General features: G+C 39.8%; 3 protein-coding genes across 4 annotated transcripts; 2 read left to right on the top strand and 1 right to left on the bottom strand.

The window, feature by feature from the left end:
• Positions 1-2,474: 2,474 nt before the first annotated feature.
• On the bottom strand, positions 2,475-8,343 carry LOC103834910 (disease resistance protein TAO1). The gene is made up of 4 exons (XM_033277077.1): positions 6,185-8,343; positions 4,784-5,909; positions 4,406-4,681; positions 2,475-4,282 (listed from the first exon to the last, which is right to left on the bottom strand). The coding sequence occupies exons 1-4, from the start codon at positions 6,790-6,792 to the stop codon at positions 2,831-2,833; spliced, it is 3,462 nt and encodes a 1,153-aa protein (XP_033132968.1). The 5' UTR covers positions 6,793-8,343; the 3' UTR covers positions 2,475-2,830.
• Positions 8,344-14,516: 6,173 nt separating this feature from the next.
• On the top strand, positions 14,517-18,046 carry LOC103834909 (MACPF domain-containing protein At4g24290). Of its 2 annotated transcripts, none has more exons than XM_009111003.3 (7): positions 14,517-14,790; positions 15,045-15,309; positions 15,678-15,916; positions 15,996-16,266; positions 16,347-16,533; positions 16,929-17,095; positions 17,189-18,046. In XM_009111003.3, exons 2-7 carry the CDS (start codon positions 15,046-15,048, stop codon positions 17,879-17,881), a joined length of 1,821 nt encoding a protein of 606 aa, XP_009109251.1. In that variant the 5' UTR covers positions 14,517-14,790; position 15,045; the 3' UTR covers positions 17,882-18,046. The 2 variants fall into 2 exon arrangements, with proteins under 2 accessions (XP_009109251.1, XP_009109250.1); XM_009111002.3 differs by having other exon boundaries at positions 14,550-14,790; positions 15,042-15,309.
• Positions 18,047-18,336: 290 nt separating this feature from the next.
• Positions 18,337-19,258, top strand: LOC103834908 (protein DMP3-like). The gene has a single exon (XM_009111001.3). It carries the CDS (start codon positions 18,456-18,458, stop codon positions 19,113-19,115), a length of 660 nt encoding a protein of 219 aa, XP_009109249.1. The 5' UTR covers positions 18,337-18,455; the 3' UTR covers positions 19,116-19,258.
• The last annotated feature ends 441 nt before the right edge of the window (positions 19,259-19,699 follow it).

Below are 19,699 nucleotides of genomic sequence, written 5' to 3'. Positions count from 1 at the left end.
TTGGGTGCTTATGCTATGTAATGGTTCCTGGTGAGTTGAGAAATAAGCTAGAAGCAAGGAGCTCCAAGGCTATGTTTATTGGATACTCTACCAGCCAGAAAGGGTACAAGTGCTATGATGAAGACACTAGGAGAGTGATGATCTCTAGAGAAGTGAAGTTTGTGGAGGAAAGAGGGTATTTTGAAGAGAAGAACCAAGAAGATCTGAAAGATTTGGCTTCAGATAGAGCAACAGTCTTGAGAACTATACTGGAGAATCTTGGTATCAATGTGAACCAAGGAGGTGGTAGTGCACCAAGGGATGCGCCTACTACAACAACAAATGGAGGTCACGAAAGTGCACCAGTGAGTGCACCAGTTACTGATGGAGTTCATGTTCCTACTCTTGATCATGAGGGGGGGAATGAATCAGAGACTCTTAACCAAGGGATGGGAGAGAGTAGTTCAAGTGGTCAAGAGAGTTCTAGTTCTCATGATCAGAGTGGTGATCAAGGTGTGGAGCCTATGAATCATCAAGGAGAAGCTGAGGCTAGTGGTGATCAAGGTGTGGAGCCTGTGAATCATCAAGGAGGAGCTGAGGCTAGTGGAGATGATGCGCAAGAAGAGGACAATGTGGAAGAGCCAGAACCTGTACAAGGTCCCATGTTGAGGAGGAGCACACGGAATAGGAAGCCTTCCAAATGGGTAAACACGAGAGTGTACTACAATGCCCAGGCTGTGGAACATTCTTCTCAAGCTGTGTGTTCTTTTGCTCAATATCCAGAAGAGCATTGTGCATTTCAAGTGAGCTTGGATCAGAGTCATGTTCCAAGAAGCTATGAAGAGGCAATGCTGATACAAGAGTGGAGAGATTCAGTTAAGGCTGAAAGTGATGCTATGATCAAGAATGAGACATGGTATGAGAGTGCATTGCCAAAAGGGAAGAGAGCTGTTTCTAGTAGATGGATCTTCACCATCAAGTATCTTCCAAATGGAGAGATAGATAGGCGCAAGACAAGGCTTGTTGCAAGAGGTTTCACTCAAACATATGGAGAGGACTACATTGATACATTTGCTCCAGTTGCTAAGCTCCATACTATCAGGATTGTGCTCTCTTTGGCTGTGAATCTCGAGTGGGATCTTTGGCAAATGGATGTGAAGAATGCCTTTCTTCAAGGAGAGCTAGAAGATGAGGTTTACATGCATCCACCACCTGGTCTTGAGCATCTGGTGAAGAAAGGGAATGTATTGAGACTAAAGAAAGCTATCTATGGTCTCAAGCAATCTCCTAGAGCTTGGTACCACAAGCTGAGCACTACTTTGAATGGAAAAGGATTCCGCAAAAGTGAGCTTGATCATACTCTCTTCACTCTCACTTCTCCCTTGGGTATTGTTGTTCTCCTTGTGTATGTTGATGATATCATCATCACTGGTAGTGATAATGATGGTATCAAGGCTACCAAGGAGTTTCTCAAATCTGTTTTTGAGATTAAAGACTTGGGAGAGATGAAATACTTTCTTGGCATTGAGTTGTGTAGAGCCAAGGAAGGTTTGTTCATCTCTCAAAGGAAGTATACACTTGATCTCTTGAAAGATGCAGGTGCTTATGGAGGAAAGACAGCCAAGATGCCCATGGAAGATGGGTACAAGGCGCCACGTGAGGGGGAGCTTGAAGATAGCAAGCCTTTTCATGATCCAAAGCTTTATAGAAAGCTAGTGGGTAAGCTCATCTACTTGACCATCACTAGACCTGATATTTGCTTTGCTGTGAATCAGGTGAGCCAGCATATGCAAGCTCCAAGGGAGCATCACTGGCACATGGTGGAGAGAGTGCTCTTGTACCTGAATGGAACACAAGATCTTGGAGTGTGGATGGGCTGCAACAGAAGCACTGAAGTGGTGGGCTACTGTGATGCAGATTGGGCAGGAGATAGGACTGATAGGAGATCAACTACTGGCTACTGCACATTCATTGGTGGTAACTTGGTTACTTGGAAGAGTAAGAAGCAGAAGGTGGTTTCATGTTCTAGTGCAGAAGCTGAGTATAGAGCCATGCTGAAGCTTACCAACGAGTTGGTGTGGATCAAAGGGATCCTGAAGCACTTGGAGATTGATCAAGCTACACCAATGACCATGCATTGTGACAACCAAGCAGCAATCCACATAGCCTCCAACTCAGTCTTCCATGAGAGAACCAAGCACATTGAAGTAGATTGCCACAAGGTGAGGCAAATGATTGGTCTTGGAGTGATTCTACCTTGCTACACCAAGAGTGAAGATCAGTTGGCTGATGTGTTCACTAAGGCTGCGCGGCAAAAGACTATGGAGTCCATCCATATCAGGTTGGGACTCATAGATCTTGGCAAGAGAAACTAGTACCCCTTACCATGAGGTCTTTACTCTTTTTCCCTCATCAAAGTTTTGTCCCAATGGGTTTTTCTTTGGTGAGGTTTTTAATGAGGGAGATCTCATGGCTTCCAAGCTTGACTTGTTCCACATGGTCAAGCTTGAGGGGGAGTGTTGAGATGAAGAGATCAAGCTATATGAAAGAAGGATATCAAAGGCACCAGACTTGAGAAGTTAGGCACCAGACTTGAGACTGTTGCTACAGTACTCGGCCCAGAAAGGAAGAAGCCCATGACAGCCTTTCTCAAGCTCTTAAAACCCTTGTATCCTCTCTATATAAACTTTATAATCTCTTCATTAAGATTCAAGCAAGATAATAAAAAGTCTCTGGTCATCTTTGAATTCTCTCTCTAGCCTTTAATCTCATTTCCAAATCTCATTAATCTCCAATCTCTAATCTCTAATCTCTTTAATAATCCTCTCAAATCTCTTTCTAATCTCATTTATTATTCAAGATGTCTAGAAATCTTAATGATGCCACAACAAACCGATGCTTGTGACCAATGTGGAAAGTTATTTCCCTCCAAATCCGCACTTAAGATGCAAGCCTTAAATTTGGTTGATATGCCAAGAGACTTTTGAATCAACTTCACAGTTAAGGAACTCCCAGATGATCGGTAAGTGAAGCACTGAGGCACTTCTGTACCGGGAAAGACTGCATATCCATTGGTCGGCGTCAGGCTGATGAGATCTCTTGCTTCTTGATTTAGTTTGAAGCAGTTAACAAAGTTGAGACAAATATCTGGATTGTCAAAGGAGCAATCTAGTCTCTCCAGGGACTCACAATCTTCTGCATCTAAGAACAATAGCGAATCTGGAAGCGGAGGGAGTGATACCAGCTTCTTCATTCCGTTTAGTACAAGTGTACGTAGATGAGATATTCTCCAGATCCATGGATCAAGCTCTCGTATGATTGTGGAACTCTGATCAGGACAAATTTTAAACGAAGACTCGTCCGAGAGATTGATAGATTGAAAGTTATTGTCAGCCGGAAGAACCTCTGACTTTGAGCATTTCAACAATCTATCAAGGTTTCTCATAAAAAAAGGAAGCTCCACCATACTTGACCAATCATCACTGAGATTCAATTTATGAAAATTAATTGCATTCCCAATAGAGGAAGGGAGCTTTACCAAGCTTGAGCAACGGCTGAGATCCAATTTTTGAAGATTAATGGCACTCCCAATAGAGAAAGGTAGCTCCACCACACTTGAACAATGACTGAGATTCAGTTCTTCAAGATTAGTTGCATTCCCAATAGAGGAAGGGAGTTCCACCAGACTTGAACAATGACTGAGATTCAGTTCTTGAAGATTAGTTGCATTCCCAATAGAGAAAGGGAGCTCCACCAAACTTGAGCAATGACTGAGATTCAATTTCTGAAGATTAATTGCATTCCCAATAGAGGAAGGGAGTTCCACCAAGCTTAAACAATTACTAAGATCCAATTTCTGGAGATTTTTTGCATTCACAATAGAGGAAGGAATCTCCACTAAGCTTGAACAACCACTGAGATTAATGTGATTGGGTTCAGTGAATGTTTCAATGTTGTCAGGAAGCTTCATCAAACTTGAGCATCCACTGATATCAAGAGATGTGAGACTAGTGATTGTAGTAATAGATGTAGGAATCTCCACAAGACTTGAGCAGTGAATGAGAGAAATTTTTTTTATATTAACTGCATTTCCAATAGACGGAGGGATCTCCACCAAATTTGAGCAAAAACTAAGATGCAGACTTTGGAGATTAATTGCATTCCCAATAGAAGAAGGGAGTTTCACGAGACTTGAGCAATATGAGAGATCCAGGTCATATAGATTAGTGGCAGTTGAGAGATCTGGAAGCTCTTCCAATCTTCTTGAACGACTTAAATTCATCCACTTGAGATTATTGAGAGGCTGTAATGACAAAATACTCAAATATTAACACTCCTGATACTATTATTGTTAAACACATAAGAAAAATTGATTAGACAGCCAAAGTTATAGGCAGATATTTTCAAAAAATAAAATAGTACTTACTTTAGTTTCTTCCCACAATTTCTTAAGCTTGCTATTCATCATCTCTAGTTTGACTAGGAACTTTGGATTAAAATTTGAAGGAAAACATGTCATCTCGGAATTCAGCCAAATAAGTACTTTAAGTTTTTGGGATATGTGGTTAATACTTTGAGGATTAACGCCTTTGCCAAGGATTCTTAAGAATTGAAGATTATACAATCTTTCAAAGGCTCTTTCACTTGTACATTCTACGTCTTCATAAGTCTCAACATTTATTCCTATGACGCTGCTACTGTCCTGTAAAACGACCCAATGAAACATAAATAAAGATGGTTAGTTATTAGAGAAATCTCTAATTTGTAAAGCGCATTCAATGAAGATACCAAAGTCACAACTTACGGCTCTATCATCACTCAATACTTCACAAATCTCAATTGCATCATTCAAAAATTGTCGTTTTCCAGGCTCATTAACCGATTGTTCTCGCACAATTTTTCTTCCCAGTTGGACTAGCAACTTGGTCATCTCTATTGTTCCCCAATCCATATTTATAGATATAAGAGATTTTTCAGCTAAGACACCACGCCCATGTCTGACATCCGAAAAACATTTTGCAAGACAGTCTTCCACTATACCAACTTTTTCACAATTGAAAAAGCAGGCAATATGAAGAAATAAACGTTTATCTTCATCACATAAGGAATCATAACTAAACTTTAAAATGCTCGCAATTTCTCCATCTCGGTCAAGGTGAGTCCTTAACTTTGGTAGTGCCTCTGTCCACTCTTGCTCAAACGATCCCCGAAAATAGGATCCCATAACCTTTAGCCCCAACGGAAGTCTACCTACAAGACTCACAACTTCACAAGCCAGCTCCTCGAAACCATCCTTTGGGTATTTCTGATCAAAAGCATACATGCAGAACATTTGAAGAGCTTCATCATCTGATGGAAAATTCACCTTGTGAATATGGTTGATCCCACTTGCTTTTAAAACCCTTTGATCTTGTGATGTGATTATAATCCGAGTCCCTGGACCAAACCAATTAGTTTCTTTCGCAAAGGCTTCCACTTGGACTAACCGATCCACATCATCAAGAACGACAAGAACTTTCTTGTCTTTCAGTCTGTGTTTGGCAATTCCCAAATGTGAAAAATTATTGATATCTGTCACATTGGTTAGTTGAGACATAAAATGTTTTTGTAAATCCAACTTCACACTATAGTCATCAGAACAAGCTGTTGTTGCATACTTTCTTTTGATATTATCCATAAATACACTCAGTTGGAATTCTCGAGAGTATGTGTTGAATATATATCTAGCAATGGTGGTCTTACCGATCCCAGGCTGACCCAAGATCCCTATTTTTCTCACCTCTTCTGAATCTAGCTGTAACAATGGTCCCATAGTTACCATCTGGGATTTCATGCCAACGAAGCCGTCAAAATCACTGGATGGTGCGGAAAGGTTCAACTTGTTCGAAACATCAGTGGCAATATATTCAATCATCTCTGATTCATTCTTCCTGAACAAGGAGATGATCAACCGTTCAGTTATATAGTCATGAAAAAATTTCACATACTACACTATATATTCAGATATTCTCTTATGTGTATGAATACTAGCTGTAGAAAAGAAAGAAAACAGCACTAGTTCGAGCTACATGCTTTAACCCATTCACATTTTTTATATAAAAAATATGAACTTTCAGGATGGCTATTGTTTAAAAGCTACAAAAAATATAGAGGCTGTTGATGTGTTAGAAATATGTAAGAGATAGTGGGAATCAAGAGGACGAACCAGTTTATTGAATGATAACCTTCGATTTGGGCCACATCTGTCAAAGCATGTTTCCATCTTTGGATCTCCTCATTTCTTTTGCCTTTACAAGTTTTTCTGAAGACCTTCCCAAAATAGCTCTTCTGCTTCTTTATATCAGTTGGATTCACTTGATAGAAAATGGTTATCACTGTTTGACCAACCTCTTCTCTGCACTCCATGATCTCCACCAGCTCGTTCAAGCACCATGTAGACGAAGCATAGTTCTTCGAGAGCAAGACAATAGCAACCCTCGACCCTCTAATAGCTTCTATGAGCGCGGGACCGATTGACTTACTTCTCTCTATGTTATTGTCAATGAATAGGTCGATTGCGTTGCTCTTGAACTCCTTGACAATGTGGCTGAGAAAGTTTTCGAGGACATCTACCCCGTGGAAGCTTGGGAAGACTTGGTGTTTACAATTGGGAGGCAAAGAAGACGGAGGAGCCAAACGAGTTAAAGAAGAAGAAGCCATTGTTTTGTTTTCTTGATGGGATCTTGATTTCCTGTTGAAAAATACTGTACCCAAAAGGGCGTAGAAGCAGATTGCAGCAGCAGAAACACTGGAAAGAGATAAATAAGAATCCATACTAGTATGATGAAGAGAGGATCAAGATCTCAGAGCTGCTTTCTAGTGAGTAGAAAGAATTAAACCGAGCGACTCTTTTGTACGTACCAACACGGAACTGTTATCCCATTGACTGAAGAAGAAAGAAAGTTACCATCGTGGAACATAGGTATCACTTTTCCACACGAAATTTGTGGGCCAGCGTAGTCAGTGGATCTACCTAACATGTCTTCTATATTGATTATCGGATCACCATTTATCTATCATTATACCTAGGGATAGGGATGTCAAATGGGAGTTGGGCCATCTCGGCGTGTCCATACGGGGCGTGTCTTTTTGCCGGACGTTTTGGTCGAGACCCAAATAAGACCATGTATAAGACCATACCCAAAAAAAAACCATAAACAGTTGGACTGTCCATGAGACTAGACACCTATTTAGTATAAATAACCTAATTTTTATTGTAAAAATGGAAATATATTAAATTCCGTATATATTATAGAGTTAAAGTTTATAATTTTGCAATTAGATTTTTTGATGGGAAAAATTGATTTTGAAATTTTGGTGATTTTTGATAAAAAAAAATGTGATTTTTCGGTTTAGGAAAACATAATTTTGCGGTTTTGGCGGAAAACACGATTTTTGTGATTTTGACAAAAAAACTTAATTTTCGGATTTTTGTGATTTTGATGAAAAATATGACTTTCAGTTTCATGAAATTTTGCGATTTTGATGAGAAAATGTGATTTTGCAGTTTTAGTGGAAAAATACGATTTTACAGTTTTGACTGAAAAACACGATTTTGCGGTATTGATAGAAAACACGATTTTTCCGTTTTGGCGAAAAATGCGATTTTACGGTTTTGTCGGAAAATTGCGATTTTACAGTTTTGGTGGAAATACAATTTTAACGGAAAAACACAATTTTGCGGTTTTGACGGAGAAAATATAATTTTAACGGAAAATTGTGATTTTGCAGTTTTAGCAGGTTAAAGCGATTTTATGGTTTTAATGAAAAAAATACAATTTTGACGAGAAAATACAATTTTTTGGTTTTGGCATAAATTTGATTTTATGATTTTGGTAAGACTAAGTAAAACTGTTATTTTTTCTTAATTTTTTGAACCTAGATATTTTAGCTATTTGGGCTGCTCAATGTTCAGATTGTTCAGTTCGGTTTTGTCCATGAACCCAATTGAGTTTGTCCATTTGTACCATTTAAATTTGATCCAATATGGATGTGTCCATATTAACCCATAATAATTTGGACACGACACCGGTCGTCCATTGACAATCCGTCTATTTGACATCCCTAATTATACCCTAGTACAATCAGGTATACAAAGATTCATAGTGTAATAATAAGATGACGACTATGAAATCTTTTTTATTTTCTGAATTTCATAATGTGTTGTCCGTCCTATTCCAGTTAAGACATGTACGTTGTATAAACTGGTCCACTTTACAGTCTCATGATGCCATAACCATAAGTAACGACTTAGAGCTCACTCACTCTTGTCAGTTGATTGCAAGAATCAATTTCCACGCAAATTTGTGGCCGACAAAAATCATTGCGATTGTCTGTCATTTATGATCCACCATTCGTACAAAGAGTGTCGGTACCTTTTTGTTGTCTTCCAAGGAACACTACACTGCCTACTTCTAAATCACAAGTGTTTTCAACTGCTGCCAAATGGACAGACAAGTGTTGAGAGATATAGAGTTTGTCCGGAATAATAAATCTCTTGGCAGCTTCCGCCTGGATGGTATCCCACCGGCACCAGGTGGAGTTCCACAAACTGAAGTCAAATTTAACATTGATGCAAACGGCATCCTCTCAGTCAGTGCCAGTGACAAAGGAACCCGAAAGAAACAAGACATTACTATTACTTGTTGGATGTGATCAAGTCTTCATCTTATATTATTAAGTTTATAAGAGTCATATATTATATAGTTAAGTAATAAATTTATGTATAAATTAAAACTATTCGTATCACACACCACCGAAGAGATACGAATAGAATTGGTAACCGCAAAACAGTTATACATTTGTATGTACGTGTCTTCACATTGAGGTGTCTCCAAGAGACATATCCTTTAGTTAGTGTCTCATGTAAAACTATAAATACATTCTAAATATCTAATAAAGACGGTTTTCCTTTTATAAGATTACGAGTAATACGTTGAGTGTCAAGCAAGAAACAGAGAGAAAGAGATAAACAGAGTAAAATTTGTGTTGTCTGATCCTTAACAACTTTGAGAGTTAAAAGATCTACATTACTGGTGCCAGTACGTTGAAAAGGATGAGGTGCGTATAGTTTACAAACCAAACCACATTCATCAGCAGATTCATCGTCGGACGTCGAGCAAAGGTGGTGATGATGTAATCGATGCTGACTTCACAGACAGCAAATGACAAAACAAACTAAGAACGGCTTTGAATTAAATTTTCATACATCCGATGCTGTGGATGTGTAAACACACATGATTTGTAGGCTGGGTTGAATTGAGACACATGAATTGAGCAATGCGTGTGAAGATAATGTTTTTTTTTTTTTTGAACACAAACTTACTTTCATTCATACTTAATCTTCTTCAATACAATAGATAGAGGGAATTAACCATCCTCTTTGACACCAAGCATAACATACAAAACATAAATAAACTAAGCAAGATAGGTCTTCAATCGAAGATGACAGCGGATTCGAGACGATGCTCAAATGCGTCGGGGGAGCCTTCACGACAAAGTCGTATAGCTGTGGAATAGTCACATAATATGACGTTGAGGTCCAGTCCTCATCTACGAGAAACACCAAGGTGGTCTCGATTGCATCTTCAGGTCCCGTGGAGACCGCTCCGCAAGATAACAAACCGATGAGGAAACTGAAACAAACACTCGGACGCAAGACCGAGGAAACACCTCTTTCCATAGAAAGAGGGTAAGGTAGTAACAATTTCTCTTCAAAAGAAGAGGATGGCCGAACAAGAACCGAGTCCGATGAACGCACCAGTAACTTCATCCCAAAGGATAGATATGATCGTGTGATACAAAGAGCAGAGATCCTTATGAACCCACCTGAAATCTCTGATGAAAAATTCCAATAGCTCCAGACCATACAAATCTGACTCGTATCTTCAATTTTGGAGTTGGGCTTTAGGAAGCTTTTGCTTGGACTGGCAGGTTTGGTAGATCTAATGGGCCAAGCCCATTCATAATTGAAAAGCAGCCCACTACCCCAAAGATGCACGAAGCTTGGCTGTTCGACGGTGCCGTAGGAGAGGTCACCGGAGATACGTCGGAGAAAAACAGTGAAGCCGTTGAGGAAGATCCACGCAAAAGGAGAGGACACCACCTTAGGAGACGCGTAGAGTGAAGAATCGCCGCAGAAATTAAGTTCTAGTCTCGTGGAGCTTTGAGATCTGGTTCCTGAGGGTTGATGAGGAGCAAAACATACTGTGAAAATAGGCTCAGTCCTTACCAGAGACGGAAGGGGAGAGCTCGTCATGTAAAACCAATGCTCCAAAGGCGGATGAGAGAACGGGGCAAAGTCGACCTCGAGATTCGTCAGACAGCTATCAGGGGGAGGTTCGTCGGGAACTGTTCCTAAAAACCGAAACACAGCAGTGGCGAGAGAATCCTCTCGACTCATCGCTGGAGAAGAAGCCATCTGGGGAGAAAGGACCACCGGTAGATCTGAGACGAAGAGTCCTCGGCTTCGTCGTTGAGTCTGTTGGGGTCTCTCTCCTTCGATAGCCCGAAGGATACCACACAGTAACAAAAGATGAGGAAAGCGAGATACAGCCATAAGAGCGAGAGAGATAAACGTCGGAGATAGAGCCCCGCGCCGGCGAGAAACCGCTTCGCCGGCGCCGGAGAAAATAGATCTGGGTTGTGTCTCAAAGATCGTGTCTGGGAGAAAGTTGAAAATAGTAAAGGAGGTCAAGTAATTTAAAACTTGATTATTGTGTCAAAATAAACCATAAGGTGAAGATAATGTATTTGTGCCTAGTAAGAAGCAATGTTGTTACAGAGGATACTTTCAATATTATGATAAAAGATGTTTTAATCTTATTCTTCTCCATGTAACAGCGATTCTAGTATATGGTTATTCTCCATATAAATCTTACTATATATTAATTGAAAAGTTACTTAATTGACTTTTTCTTAGGTATCATTCATACGTGAAATTTAGAATTAATGTTGCTATATATTAATTGAGAAGTCACTTAAATGACTTTTGCTTAAAGAATCTTTGATGTTAAAATTTCTTTTTTAAGAATTTCCTTCTTTTCAAGAGACTACCGCTCAGACACTTGATGAGTTTCTTGGACATGACACCTGAATCTATTTATGCACATAAGAAAAACTCGGATAATCAATTTAATCTATACAAAAGAAGCATAAATAGATTAGTATATCTAAGATCTGAACAGTTTAATTCTGGGTTTACACCTTCAATTAAATGAATCACCTTTGCTTGGAGTAAATCACGGCATACGAATTCGTTCGCCAAGGGATGTGTCACCTCACGTCCACCAGCATGCTTTAAGGGACGTGTCCAACCCAATGTGACTGAACTCAAACACAGGGAACAATTAAAAATAAAACGTCAAACTCACATGACCCAACTTAATTTTTTTTTTTTTGAACAAACAGAGATTGCATTTCTCTAAAGAGTTTACCCACTAGGGGTGGAGTTTAATACAGACAGTGCGAGTGCTGATTTTGCCACAGTATCAGCCTCGACATTAAAGTTCCGAGAGATAAAGTTAAAGGAAATTACATCAAAGAAAGAGAGAAAATGATAGATACCAAACATGATACCGAACAGTTCAGGTTGATACCCACCCATCTTCAATAGCTTGATCAGGGACAGGGAGTCGGAGAGAACCGCCAGGGATCCGGACGTTTGAATATACGGCCAGGGTTACCGCACGATGAACAGCAATGGCCTCTGCCATAAGAGTTGATGATACATGGTTATGAGCTTCCGAGAAGCTGGGGAGAGACAGTGTCGCTTGTTCCGAGTATACTCCACCTATACCGCACCTTCCTGAGCCCGCATCCCAGGCTGCGTCCACTTTACAGACGAGAAACTATTTATCCATTCAAAAACCGATAAGCATGGTGTTTACATCTCATATTATAAGTTTATATACCAAATCACGCATATATAATTTAAACATGTAAAATAGTAATCTCATTCCGCGTAAAGCGCAGATAACTACCTAGTTTTATTTAGAGTTATTTTCACATATAGACACATTATGATTTTTTATTACACTGCAGGGCACAAAGTGCTACTGAGGTAGTTTTCAGTGGTTGAAGACAAATTTAACCTTCAAAAAGTGAAACCAAGGATGGGCAATTATGTAATTAGACGTGGGCTTTCTAGTTGGACTGGTTAGAGTTTTTTGAAATTTGAAAACAATTGGTTTGGTGGTGGTGGACGTGAATCTCATATGAGATTGGGTTTTATTTTTTTTTCTTTACTCATGAAAGTAATTGTTTTGTTTATTTACTCTTTTTATTTATTTCTAGTAAAAGTAAGAACAAAGAACTCAAAAACCGACGAACGGAGAAACCAACGAACAAGATTTCCGGACGGAGAAGACCTGTCGTCTCAAAGCGGAGAGTTTCAAAGGGCGAGGCTAAAGGTTGGATACTTTCCTTCCTCCCAGTTTCATTGATTTGGATTTCAAATTAGAGATTAGAGTTTCGATTTCTGGGTTTCGATCTTTTTAGTTTGGTAAAAGCCTCGACGTGAGGTGTTAGGATTTCGATTTGGAGGTACAGTTCTAGATTTATGCAAAACTCCCATTAGGATTTTGATTTGTAGATTAGCATTTCGATTTAGGGGTGCGGTTCTAGATTTCCAAGTTCTCAAAAAAAAATTATGGTTTTTGTTTGTTTTACAGAGATGTCGCAAACTGAAGAGGTGAATGGAGGAAAAGGTCAAAGCTTGTTGCTAGTTTTGGTGTTTTGACAAAACTGTGGTCGGATGTACACCAACATGTGTGTACATATGAACAACCAGGATTTTGTACATGTGTACACGCATGTATAGATACATAATAAGTAATGTAGATATGAATGTTCTTGTTGATAGGTTGACATGTATATGTTGTGTTTGTTGGTGTAGGAGTCAGTACATATGAACACTACCATTGCAAAATATGAATATAAGTAATGTAAACCTTCCAACATATAGCAATACCAATATATATTGAGAACCATTTAAAATATTATTATAAACTCAATCATATATATTTCATTGATGGGGTGGATGAAAATTGTTTAAACCAACCATCTGAAAGAGTGTGTACATATGGACAATAAAGAGAGTGTGTACATATGGACATTAGAGATCGAGAACTCGTGGATTGCAATATAACCATAAATGTGTATTTTTATGACTTTAAAAATTTGATTGGTTTATGTTAGATAGTTGTATGTAGTATCACTAGATGTATTTTGTGCTAGATGAATAGACTGGATCTTTGTGAAAAAAATACTCATGTGTACACATGCGAATAATATCCACGTGTATACATTAGGAACTTAGCTGTACATATGTACAACTAATGACCTAGTTACATGTTTGTATGGTTTGTAGTGGATGTGTGTATTGAATTCGTTTTGGTTTGCCGTGTTTCAATGGTTGCGAGTGGCCTGGTCTCGCGCGGTGGCGGAGTAGAAGGTGGGACTTGGGGGGAGTTGTTGGAACGGGCAGGGGGTGTACGCGTGGACGCCGAGGAGTGTACACGTGGATTAGTCGACTTATGTACACTGTTGGGGGTGGAAGTAGGTTGTCCATGTGGATTATGGATTCTTTGTACTCCGGCTGAGGAAGTTGTTGGTTGTCCATGTGGATACTCGTTAGTTCTTTTGAGTTCGGAGGCCAGTAGCTCAAAGAGGCTTGTGGGCGTGCTTGGTTGTTAGGAAAGAACTCCGTCAAAACATTGTTCTGCAGTTCTACCAAGGTCATGGAGGGGCTAAGCGACACGATCCTCAACATTTGTTGTTTGTCGATGGAGAAGTTTCAGTTACCGTCGTCTGCGGTTTTCCATTCTCTGGCAATTATCATACAGTGGTCAGCCATGGTGGTCACCTGCGAACAACAAAACATTCTTTAATTAGTACGAGTCAACGTTAATTAAAAAGACAATTATCTTGTTAATTATGTTACAAACTACAGCTTATTAATGTCCTGATTTCGCAGTAGATTATCTTGTTAATTTGCAGGTTAATGAGGATTGAAGGAGATGATTTTACGTAGAGAAGAGGATGAGGGAAGTTGGGGAACAATGGAAAATGATCTAGACCGTCGATTCCAAAAGATTGATCTAACGGTTTAGAAGGTAAGCAGAGGAGGTGTCTTTTCTAGATCTATGAGATTAAATCTCAAAATAAAGTAAAATCAAGGGATAGGGATAAATCCCGCCAGAAACAAAATAGAGAAGAAACTGGGTGCTTGATCTGTAACGAAATGGAAGAATTATTAGTTAAGAAAGTTACTAGAGTTAGGCCAAGTTGTTAGTTAAAGTGTGTAGGTAGAACAAAGTGTCCTAGAGTGTGAATAAAATAGGAAAAGTGTCCTAGAATGTAAATCTTTATTTTATTTATTTGGATCGAGTTAATCAGTTTCGAGTTCGACTATTTTATTATGGTTCATTATATACACTAACCACGGCACTCGAATATTTTTACAGTTCCGGTTTAAGTTCGGTTAAGATCTTTGGATTCCGGGTCAGATTTCTTACTGTCTTCTCTTCTCACCTGTTACCATCCCACCTTCCTTCTTCCTCTTCCTTAACTTAAAGGAAACCTAACTAACCGCTCCTCAACTCGAGGGTTTTTCTTCCTCCCTCCATAGCTCTCTTGTTTCAATCGAGGATCCTTCTCAGCTTTCGTCTAGATCGAGCTCTGTTGTCGATATCTAAGCTGCTTTGCGACTCTTCCGAAGTCATATGCTTAAAAAAAACTACTTTGATCTGCTGCAACCTCTTCTTTTCACAAGTATATACCTTTCTTCTTCTTCTTCTTTCAATTCAAGTTCCGTACAATTTGGACCTGGTCGTCGTTTTTGTCCTAAATTTTTTTAAGTTTGGTCAGATTTGATGTGTCTCTGATTTGACAATAAATACAACATACAATTCAACTTTGTGTCAACACATGACAAAACCAAACTGGCTTTGATTGGTTTCTGTGTCTTAATTCTTAGCTTTAACTCTGTTTGTTTGATTTTTATTTTTGTTTGGTCTGAAAAGTAGAATGGCACTTCGGCTACCTGCTTCGAAAGCAGCTGAAGTCGCGATAGGATCAATCGGATGCGGTTATGATTTAGCTATCGATGTGCGCTTGAAGTATTGCAAAGGAGGCTCTAAAGAGTCGCGCTTGCTCGACATCAAAGACGGAGATGACAGCTGTGACATTGTGTTACCTGGTGGTATCTCGATTCCTAATGTTTCAAAGTCTATCAAATGCGATAAAGGAGAGCGCATGCGCTTTAGCTCTGATGTTCTTTCTTTCCAACAGGTTCTAAAAAAGCTTCATCCTTTGTATTATACCCTTGATTTTGAATTACTACCAAAACAAAGTATGTAGCTGTTGTTGTTGTCAGTGCATCGAGTATTGGTTCGTGTTATTGCAGGTTTTGAGTAGCTTAAAACGGCCATAAGTTGAATTCATTAGCTAGTTTCTTGTAAATTTCTTTTACTTGTACCCTGATTTTGACTTCGTTCATCAAGTATTGGTTCGTGTTGTTGTAGGTTGAGTAGATAAAGAGGACTATATGTTGAAACCTTTAGCTAGTTTCTTGTGCATGGAGACAATATTTACTTCGTAGTGTTCTGGATGCGTAGTTGTTTACCTTTAATTTCCTTTTTGTTGTGGTTTTTTTCTAGATGGCAGAGCAGTTCAACCAGGAACTATCTTTAGCTGGTAAAATCCCTTCGGGTCTCTTCAACGCCATGTTTGAATTCTCTGGCTGTTGGCAGAAAGATGCAGCCTATACCAAAAACCTTGCTTTCGATGGAATCTTCATCTCGTTTTACACCGTTGCTTTGGACAAATCTCATATGTTACTCCGTGATCATGTCAAGCAGGCCGTCCCATCAACATGGGACCCTGCCGCATTGGCAAGGTGATGTAACACTACTTTATTATTGTTCGGAGTGCTGAGATTTGTAACTAAACATTTAAACCATATGTTTCTTTAACAGGTTTATAGATACTTATGGGACGCATATAATTGTTGGTGTTAAGATGGGAGGGAAAGATGTGATTTATGCCAAACAGCAACACTCGTCGAAACTTCAACCTGATGAGCTCCAGAAAAGATTAAAAGAGGTGGCAGATAAGAGGTTTGTGGAAGCTAGCGGAGTGCAGAACATGGCTTCAGATAGAATGCATCCAAGTAGTAAGGTGGAAGCAAAGGAGCAACGCCTGAGATTTGCTGATTCCAGTTCGCTCGGTTCTTATGCAAATAAAGAGGTGATTTCTATTTTTGTCAGATCTTAATATGGTACGAATATGAGTTTGTTTCGTTTCTCATGAGTTACATGTACTTGTAGGACATTGTCTTCATGTGCAAAAGGCGAGGTGGAAACGACAATAGAAACCTAATGCATAATGATTGGCTGCAAACAGTTCAGACGGAGCCTGATGCTATCTCAATGTCCTTTATTCCAATCACTTCTCTGCTTAATGGAGTTCCAGGAAGTGGATTCTTGAGCCACGCCATCAATCTCTATCTAAGATGTAAGCCTACATATTATTCTCCATTGTGTGCATTTTTAGTTTTTTTTATTCACGTATTTCTTCATAGTAGTGGTTTATATCACCTTTGGACTAGAAGTTTGGTATAATTATCATTTTAAGCATATTATAAAAGCATTGGGAGCGATTGGTTGGGATTTTACAAATGTCTTTAGCTTTAGTTCATGTATACAACCACAAAAATTACCAATCATGCTTCATTTAGTGTTTAAAGCTAAAGCCATAAAAAATAAAGAAATGATGGTAAGAGCTCTGTTAAAGCAAAAAAAAACAAGATATTATTACTACAAATCATGTAAATTTTCTACAGCTACAACCCAACCAATCATTCACATTGTCAAGTTCAGTCCAATAATATTTGAGTTTTGTTTTTGTAGATAAGCCACCGATTACAGAGCTACATCAGTTTTTAGAGTTTCAGCTACCAAGGCAGTGGGCTCCAGTGTTTAGTGAACTCCCTCTTGGTCCGCAAAGGAAGCAACAAAGCTGTGCGTCTCTGCAGTTCAGTTTCTTCGGACCTAAGCTATATGTGAATACCACTCCAGTATGAGCTTCTTTCATCCCAAAATATGTTTATGGCTTTGTTAGAAGTACTCGAGTCTTAAAGATGTTTGGTTTCTTATTTATCTACTTTCAGGTTGATGTTGGTAAGAGACCAATCACAGGCATGCGTCTCTACCTAGAAGGCAGAAGAAGCAACCGTTTAGCGATCCATCTCCAACACCTCTCCTCTCTCCCCAAGATATTCCACCTCGAAGACGATCCAAACAAAAGCATGCGACAAGCGTCTCACGATCGCCGCTACTACGAGAAAGTAAACTGGAAGAACTACTCCCACGTCTGCACAGCGCCAGTCGAAGCAGACGATGATCTTTCTGTAGTAACAGGCGCGCAGCTTCACGTGGAGAGCCACGGATTCAAGAACGTGCTCTTCTTGCGCCTTTGTTTCTCCAAAGTCATGGGAGCGACGAGCGTGAAGAACTCAGAATGGGATGAAGCGGTGGGGTTTGCTCCCAAGTCGGGACTCATATCGACGCTGATAAGCCATCACTTCACTGCGGCGCAGAAGCCGCCGCCGCGGCCTGCGGATGTGAATATAAACTCTGCTATCTATCCCGGTGGACCGCCGGTGCCTGTGCAAGCTCCCAAGCTTTTGAAGTTTGTGGATACGAGTGAGATGACGAGAGGGCCGCAGGAGTCGCCGGGGTATTGGGTTGTGTCCGGTGCGAGGTTGTTGGTGGAGAAAGGGAAGATCTCGTTGAAGGTGAAGTATTCGTTGTTGACTGCGATAATGGAAGATGAAGTGATAGAGGAAAGCTATGGAGGTTAAGAGCATGGTGGTTGTTGTATGTGTACATTTATTATTTCTAATGTAACGGTGTGTGTGTGTGTGTGATAGGACTACATGTCTTGTACATTTCATGTCTTGGATGAGGAGATTTTGTTCGCATGGTGTAAGTTAAGATACACAACTGTAATCTGCGAGCATGGCTAATGATTGCTCAAGTTCAAATCTAATATACACAGAGTTGTGTTCATGGTAACGAAAGTGTTATTAGATTTGGCTAATGATGCTCAAGTTCAAATCTAACCCCATAAGTCTTGTTTAAGAGAAAGAATCAGGAAAGTGTTTGTCATCTATACTATAATTCTAAAAGGTTAGTGGGACAACTAGGAAGAAAAAAAAGTAGTAATAGTCAACTTTGAAACACGTTAGAAAGTGTAATTAAGGAAGGCTGGCACTAAGAAAGAGAGATCAGCTCTCGTCACTCTTGACTTCTCCAAAACATTGAGCACGTCAACAACTATTATTTAAATTTAACTTGTATATATAAATACGATCATGTTCATCCATTAATCTCCACGCAGGAAGAAGAAGAGAAACAAAAGAGAGATCAAACAACATGTCATCTTCCCTGAAGCAGAGAAACCCAACTAGTTCCCAAGCCAATGACACCGACCAAGAGCCACCCGAGTCTCCACCTCCACAGCTAAGGAGACAACGTTCGACATCTCACCAAGCCATGTCACAGACCCTGACGTCAGCTGCAAACTTAGCCAACCTCCTTCCGACAGGAACCCTCTTAGCCTTCCAGCTACTCATACCTGTCTTCACAACAAACGGCTCATGCGAGTACGCGACTCGCGTTTTAACCTTAGTGCTACTGACCCTTCTCTCCATCTCATGTTTCCTCAGCTCCTTCACGGACAGCGTCAAGGCTGAAGACGGTAACGTGTACTACGGGTTTGCTACTCGCAAGGGTATGTGGGTTTTTGATTACCCTGACCCGTCCGGTTTGGGTTTGCCTGATCTAAGTAAATACAAGATCCGGTTCGTTGACTGGATCCACGCTGTTTTGTCTATGCTTGTGTTTGGTGCGGTGGCTATGAGGGACAATAACGCCGTGAGCTGTTTCTACCCGGCGCCGGAGCAAGAAACCAAGAAGGTTTTGGATATTGTTCCGGTGGGTGTTGGTGTTATTTGTAGTTTGTTGTTTTTGGTTTTTCCGACGAGAAGACACGGTGTCGGATATCCGGTCACCGGAGACGGAGGTCGCCGTTAATGATTCTTTAGTTTTTTTTCGTGTGTAAAGGTGGTTGACTTATTCGGTTGTCTGATCATTTCGTGTGTTGTACGTTTCTTCTCATGAGCTTCCTATCTCTTAAATATTATTGATAAATATTTAATTTGGTGGTTTGATAGTAACGCAAGCAAACCTTATATTATAATACACTCAAGGTGCGCTACTTTTTACAAAAATATCGTCGTTACTTGACCAATCATAGCAGCTTATCGATTCTTTATTATTGGGTATTACAGCTATGGCTATCCTATGTGATCATAGGCTGTTAACTTCACAAGCTTCTCTTAGTCAACGAACATGATCTCGTTTCGTTTCTTTCTCCGATCTACTCATAAGATATATGTACCTATGTGTCATCCCCATCAATGGGATGCTTTTCAATCAAGAAAGCTTTGTTATAACCTTCCCTTAAGACAAGAGTCTGGCTCGAATCTTGTGTGACACGTAATGGTGTACCAAAGCCGTGTTGAACCTCATCTCTATATATACCCTAAATACTCCTCTCCATTCTCCGGCAATCCACTCATCCTCATCCAAGTAATCAAACGAGGTTGACGATGGCT

The sequence above is a fragment of the Brassica rapa genome, chromosome A08 (genome assembly GCF_000309985.2).
Source record: "Brassica rapa cultivar Chiifu-401-42 chromosome A08, CAAS_Brap_v3.01, whole genome shotgun sequence".
Lineage (NCBI taxonomy): Eukaryota > Viridiplantae > Streptophyta > Magnoliopsida > Brassicales > Brassicaceae > Brassica > Brassica rapa.
The sequence above is the reverse complement of the archived record's forward strand: the minus strand, read 5'-3'. Positions and strand labels throughout refer to the sequence as shown.